The 7,605-nt window shown below is 39.1% G+C and overlaps 1 protein-coding gene across 8 annotated transcripts in view; it reads left to right on the forward strand.

The window, feature by feature from the left end:
• Positions 1-5,782, forward strand: part of esrrb (estrogen-related receptor beta) — a 74,911-nt gene extending 69,129 nt beyond the window's left edge. For all 8 annotated transcript variants that reach the window (XM_037542214.1, XM_037542215.1, XM_017690841.2 and 5 more), the window contains one exon: positions 2,340-5,782. In XM_037542214.1, the coding sequence (XP_037398111.1) occupies positions 2,340-2,584 (245 nt within the window). In that variant the 3' untranslated portion in view covers positions 2,585-5,782. The remainder of the gene's footprint in view (positions 1-2,339) is intronic.
• The last annotated feature ends 1,823 nt before the right edge of the window (positions 5,783-7,605 follow it).

A 7,605-nucleotide genomic window follows, 5' to 3' on the forward strand; every position in this document is an offset into this window, starting at 1 on the left:
ATATAAATCAACACTACTATATACTTATACAACAACTACTGCTATTTTAAGGAAGTTTAACCAAAAACACTAAATTTAGGATTTGAAAATTGCACTTTTGATATAAAAATGTTTCCTCTTTATGACAAACTTCACGCAATGTAATTTATTTGTGCCAGTCAGTTGAAAGCATTGTTTGATACCTGTGTGTATTGAATTCAGATGCTTATACTGAACAGCACAATACAATACGCAGTGTTACTTTCCTAGTAATATTTAGCGGCAGATTTAATTACTCAGTACTTTACATTCTGTCTCAACATGTTTGAATCTGCTCTTCTGACTTTTTTCCGTTTGTCAAGAATTGACAAGAACGTTTATTCTTTCCTATATGCACAGCAATGACCTTTCATCAAAATCAAATCATGCTAAAAGATCTCCTGTCTTATACTTACAAACGCAGATGTAGCATCGATTGAAAGCTTAGAAGCTTCACTTCCAACAAGTTACTCCACTTGATCAAAAAGCCAGTGGTGGGAATATTAATATCAAATTACACCAAGCTTTTATTATAACCGGTGACGACAGCTACCTCTACGGTTACAACACTGACTATTTTAGAGATGTAACTGTATGACAGTAGTAACAGAATAAAACACCAGTGTGTTTCTTCATCCGTCTACATCGTGTTCATCCATTGTGTTTTTCTCACTCATTGTCATTACCCTGCCCGCCTGTTGCAAACACAGCCTGCTTCACAGTCAGCACTGAGGGATCAGACGAGTGAGAAATGACTCAAGGTCTTGGGAATACAGTTGTTCCAGTAGATGAATTTTAATTTTAGATGAATCCTGAAATCTATGTTTCCTGCTTTTTGTCCTGTATGGTGAAATATACACTAAGGTGAGACAGACCAGAGTCAATCACACTCCTCATCTGATGTGACAGACATGACTTAGCAACCACCGTCTCAGACTCGGGCCTGTGAGTGTGAGAGGTGGTGATGGGGAGTTAACCCCATGTCCTCTCTGTATGTGTCAGCACTGAAATACTTTACACAGTATTGTACAAAACAATGAATTATATGACAGAACAGGGGAGAATGCAGAAAATAGTAATTTTCTAGTCTGTACTTTTTTTCTAGTTAATTCTACTGTTAGAATTATCTAGATACTTATCTCGTAGAGGCAGAATTTGTTGATTAATCTCTGCAGCGTTGACATTTTGTTGGTGAATATATTGGCTACACTTCATTTGGAGAGAACACTTCAGATGCTTAATTACACTCTTAGCAACAGTAGTTTTACATAACACCAAAAATGTTACCACAGGTTTTAAGTCATAGAGAACAGGTTAACCATTAAACCAAGTCAGAAGAACCATTTAAGCTTGTGTGCTTTAAAATGGTTCTTATAGTTGTCAGGGTTCTACATATAACTATTACTTTTACTAAAGAACTCTTTAAGAACCCTTTATAAAGGTGTACATTTTACATTTTGTACATGTGAAGCCTTTAAAAGGTTCTGCACACTCACAAATCTTTTTTTAAACCTGGGTCTTTCGGGAAGCAGACTCAAATTTTCACTAAAGAAAAATAAAAGTATTAATAAAAAATGAAATTCATCTTTTAATAAAGTATGAGTTTGTTAATGCTAAATATTGCTGATATTACAATGTAACATTCTCTTTTGACAGAAAGTTTTTATTCCTGTAACACTGTGTAAGTGGTGTAAAGGAAAGATTTCCTTTGGATTCAGGTGGTCTTGGCTTAATCTTTTTGTCTGTATTTTCAATCAGTGTCTCTCAACCACTATTTATTTAGTTAGTTAGTTTATTTATTTATTTATTTTGTTATATTGATTTTCCATTCATTTTATCAGGCATACTATTAAATATCTACTTCAGTACAATATTCTGAATGCTAAGGTGTTATAGAAACAATAAAAGTGCTTGTGAACAAATGCTGTTGAAAAGTGTTATTGTTTGTATTTTTACATTGCTGAGTTTCTAGACTAAGGATGTCTGATGATATCAGATCCAGATTGGTTTCAGAAGATAATTGCTTCTAACAAATTTCGGCGTTGCACAGATGTATATTTGATAATATATTTATTGTGCTATATTTCCCCATAATGCAAATACAAATAAACGTAGCTCCAATTTTCTATATTTATATATTTACTATTTAGAAATGTTTATGCAGATATGTATGTTGCCATATCAGTGCATATTTATTCAAGACTATTCATTTTATTTGTTAAATTTGTAATGGGATGTTGTAAAGAGGTTTTCTACAGACGCAGTCAATGTGTGAGGAAGATTCCTCTAATCAATGTGTTGATTCTCATTTCCCCTTTTAGACTCCATGCACATAGAGGACGTAGAGGCAGTTCAGAAGCTCCAGGATGCTCTTCACGAGGCCCTGCAGGACTATGAGAGCGGGCAACACACGGAGGACCCTCGGCGAGCAGGAAAGCTGCTAATGACCCTGCCCCTGCTCCGGCAGACAGCCACCAAGGCGGTGCAGCACTTCTACAGCATCAAGGTGCAGGGCAAAGTGCCCATGCACAAACTGTTCCTGGAAATGTTAGAGGCCAAGGTCTGAACAGGCCCCGCACACGACAGCCACGGTCACATTGCCGCGGCAACAGTGAAAAGGGATGCGTTAGAGACACACTAACTGAGGAGAGGCATGGGGAGAGACACACTGTTTGACAAACAGATTATAGACTCGCCTCTCTCCCCTCTCTGTCTTTTCAAACCCGTCCCCCTCTGTTTCTCTCGGACACGAGACATTTTTAAAGAAGACCTGAAAAAAAGAAGAAACGCATTGAAAAAGTATAAATATAAATGAAGAAAAGTTTAAAATATATAACAAATCCTATGTACTTGTACAGTAATGATTTTTTTGGTTTGTTTTGTTTGTTTATGGTCTGTGCTTATGTATGAAGGAAGAAATCTCTCAATAAGGTGGTCGGACGCTCTTTTTTATTTTCAAAATTTTGAAAACCTAACTCTCTATACATGTAATGATTAAATCTGTAAACCTGTGGAGCATCTCATGTGATGGTTCAGCCCCTGGACGTTACCAGGACTCTGCTAGGACTTGTAAATATTCATTCACAGTGCGATAAAATGAGGTGACTGTACAGGCAAAAGTTGGGGGAAACGACAGCCATGTTGTCTTGCTCTGCTCGACCGGATGGGGGACACGTAATCATTAAAAAAAAAAAAAATTAAAAAGGAACATAAGCTCTTTCAGTTTGAACGTCCGCGAATATACCTCTTCAGAACAGTGACCCCCTGTGGCATTGATTTATCATGCCACATGTGGGATGACACAACTGGTAAACATGTTTAACCAACTAGCATAGCCAGGTAGTCAGTTGTCTTACTCTGTAGTAAAACTCAGCAATAAAGGGAGCTGATGGGACAGGCACCGGGGGCCGAACCCCTCTGACTGCTTTTCAATGCTGCTGCCATTAGAACACAACACCCTTTGATATGTTACATGTGTTGCAAGTGAGTGCATTCCGGCAATAAACGCACCACTTGCCTGTTGCACTGTGGCCCATTTTGTTTTCCTGATTGTTGTTGTTGTTGGTGTTGTTGTTGTTGTTGCTGATGTTTTCCTCCAACCCGTATTTGGTCGGCGGAGTAAGCTGGTGCTAAATGTTTGCTGGCAGGCTGACGAACAGACCCGATTTGGGCAGAGTGAAAGATGAGTGAGGGATTGGTGGGGGGAGGTGGGCTGGGATAGTTGGGGGTGGATGAGGTGGAAGGGAGGTATCAAAGGATTTATGCCGAGTGGCCGAAGTCCAGGAGATTCCATATTCAAACAATCAGAGGCCCATATGTCAAAGGAACTATTTTGGGTGTGTTAAGCCATGGGTAGAGCCGTCCCGCACAGAGGAAGCAAGGTGCCCAGCATCTGCTTGGCCCATTTTAGAAGTGGCCCGGACTTTTTATAGTCCTGCCACTTTTATAGCAATGTATCCAAATGAAGGTGAACGGCAGGTGCAGGTCTTTCACACCAGCTTTTATTTTTAGGCTTCCAAAGGTGGCGGCAGGCTGAAGAGTAGGCCACGCACACGCTGAGGGCTCTTGACCCCATGTTGACACAATAGCGCTGACGCATTGATTGCTAAAAAGGGCTTTGAAGCAGGCATCTACATAAACAGCTAATTACCCCCTAAACCCTCCCCACCCAAGGGTTCCATCTGCGCAAACAGCCATGGAGGATGACTAGAAAACACCAACACTGCTCCAACATCTCAGCAACTGCTCTAAAATAGAGCTGCCATGTTGTTTTGTTTGACCTTTTGTGGTGCATGATGGGAAAAGTAGTTCAATGCTGTAGATTTCAATCACCCTTTTCCTCCATTTCGAGAGAGTCTGCTTGGGAAGGGAACGGCTTATACTACTGATGTCATTTTATGTGATGTTGTAAATTGTGCCGCTGTCACAATTTGATACTGTGATCAAAGGAACTGGCATAGTGAAGGGTGATGGTGGCCAGCTCGCTCACTATATCATTGGCCAAAGTGCATCCTGCTGTACACTCATTGGCTACTTAATGGAGGATGGTCATGGGCCTCTCTCCACTAAACTGTCTAAACTTGAAGTGGCCACAGTCCTGTGTATGGAGTGGGCTTAGCCAGGCAGATAAGGACAATGTAATACAGGGCATTTTTCATTCTGTTGTGCATACTACGTGGGTAACAACAGGGACCAATTCTGACTAAAATCATGCCGTTACTGCTTTTTTTTTTCTCTTTCAGAAGATGCAAGAAGAGATTAATACACTGCAAACTCACTTAAAGAAACATTGTAGGATATAGCTTGATCTCTGACCTCTCACATGCTCTCTCATAGCCCCTACATTTGGAGCAAAAAGAGAGTTGTTGTGGTCTTTTTTGGACTTTTATCTGTATGTACTCTCAGTCTTGCATACGTACATTGAACCAACATGCAACGTCCAGTTAACTACCTCATCATTCATCCAGACTGTACAGTCTCAATTTGGACACAGTGTAAATAGTCAAAGAACACTGGCCGCATGTGTGTTGTGAAGAGATTGTGAGCAATTCAAGCTTTCTATTGCATTGAGAGGGCAGCGCTGTATGTAAGTGCAGGCTGTCAATAAGCACTGCTGCCCCCAGCACCTGCACTATTTACACCTACTTCACATTATGAACTCTGCAGCGCACTATTCGCCATGCCAGTCTCTATATAGGTTTCAGTTCACACTATCTATCTATCTATCTATCTATCTATCTATCTATCTATCTATCTATCTATCTATCTATCTATCTATCTATCTATCTATCCATCCATCCATCCATCCATCCATCCATCCATCCATCCATCTTGCTCAATATGAACCCCCCACCACTATCAACCTCTGTGAATGTCCTGTGCTCTTAAACACTGTACTGGTTTACTCCTTCAGTTACTTCTCTACTTTTAAATGAAAGATGCTTGTATAGAAGCACTGACACCCCTTATGGTCAGTTCATTGTAATACGTCTTACCAAAATGTTCCCCTTATCCACACCCTTGTGTAATGACACTCAGCATGCAACAGTCAGAATTGGTCCCACTGTGTTCAAATGTTGAAAATGAAAAGGGATTTTATTTTCTCCAAAAAAAAAATATTTATTGTGTGTATTATATCACTTTGGCTGCACTGTACAATAATATCTGATTGTTCATTTAACAATTCCTGTGTCACATTTCTTTTTTGTTTTGATGTCAAAAAAAATGAGAAAAGGAACAAAGAAAAAGATATACTCCCAACATACTGCGACTGCTTTTTTTCTTGTGTTTTTTTTTGACTACACACCAGACATTGTATGTAGTGCTACACAAGCGCGGTGGTTTGGAAAAGCCCGATGGCCTCAAAGCATCTCTGTGCTCTCTTGGGACAGCTGTAGCACACATACTGTTCTCTAAAGCAACCTATACCAAGTCTTCCAGTGTTGAATGAGCACCTTCAATACAGAAACAATACTACAATCTTATTTTAGGTCCAATTTGACAAAAATGGACACTGTAAAGGTTAATTCAATACTTGCTTTTCTGTATGGGATGTCCAGAGATGTTATATATTGGTGATTATGCAAAGGTAGCCTTGTACTCAGGCCAGTTACATATCACTACTGTCAGAAAACAAAATCTTGTATCTCCAGAATGGTAACTTTACAGGAGAAGGAAAAGGCATACTTTACTTTTAATGTATCTATGTAACCAGACATTTTTCCATGTTATTTTGGTCCATTAATCATAAAAACTTACAAATAATGTAAAGAGCAACAAGCATTTTCATAACTGAAAAACATTTTCATGTCACTAAACAGCTAAACTGGAGATGTAAATACACTTCCAGTAAAAACAGTACTAGAAGTACAAGTTATTTTTTTTCAGGAACAAAAAAACATATTTAATAGAGAATTACACAGAAGCCTCAAAAACTAAACATTATATCCAATTTTTCAGTATTTAGCATGTCCACTCTTCACCTTTGTTACAGATGCCATTTTTTTCAGGATACTTGCTTTCTGTTTGTCAAAGAAATCTCAAGGATATTTTTCCATCCCTCCAAAGTTCAGTCTTAGAAGTTGGTTTCACTTTTTGCTTATTATGATTGACGTAATCTCAAACACATTCAGTGATGTTGAGGACTGGACACGTGGTTCGTAATTATTCTGAGCACACCAGAAGCTTCTTTCCTTGATTTGCACATTTTCTTCTTTTTTTGTCATTTCCTTTTCTCAGTAACGGCTTTATAACAACTACACAGCATTTCAGACCCATAGCGTTGAGTTGTCCACTGACATTGGAAGGATGGACAGAAACACCTGTGGATTTTTTTCCCATCTGAAGAAAGAGAGGAGCTCTTTGTAAATCTACTCAGAACCAGCCCTTGAAAAATGAATGACTTTTACTTTTAAATGGCCACTTGGACTGGAAATTAAATAAAAGCAGGGTGGTCTCACTTTTGCCCAGTACTGTACATGTTTAGAGATCAGCACGTTTTTTGTGCATCTTTTGTGTATTTGTCTTTTAGACTTATGGAAATCACTTGACACACATTTGAGGTCCTTCACCATACAATGAGTGTAAAAGAAAGACTGCTGTCAATGCCTCTATAGTCAGCAGGCAGTGATGATGGCCTTCAGCTTGTCCACTCAATTTAGAGCCTCTCTGATTGAGCCCCACTTGCGGAGCAGATTCCTGTTTAAGTGGCGGAAGATCAGAAGCCAGAGTCTCCGGAGACTTCCAGCACAGCACAGCAGACTGAGAAGCTGGAGAGGCAGCCGGAGTGAGACAGTAGCACTGTGTGCCAGTACATATTTAATCTTAATTTCATATTTTTATTCTACCGCATTAGGAGTGTAAGCATTCACTAATATGGTTGTACAATTTATAATCTCAGTATAAATGTGCTCATACCAGCTCCATTTTTGAGTAGAAGACTGTAGAAGAAAATGTGAGATAATAACTGTCTGTGCTGGAGAGATGTGCTTCCATTAAGGCCTGTATAAAACGAAACACTTTCCTGGGATTAGTTAATTCCCCAATCTATATAATTAATATGAGGCAATTTTCTTTTTTGGCATGAAA

The sequence above is a fragment of the Pygocentrus nattereri genome, chromosome 10 (genome assembly GCF_015220715.1).
Source record: "Pygocentrus nattereri isolate fPygNat1 chromosome 10, fPygNat1.pri, whole genome shotgun sequence".
Classification (NCBI taxonomy): Eukaryota; Metazoa; Chordata; class Actinopteri; order Characiformes; family Serrasalmidae; genus Pygocentrus; species Pygocentrus nattereri.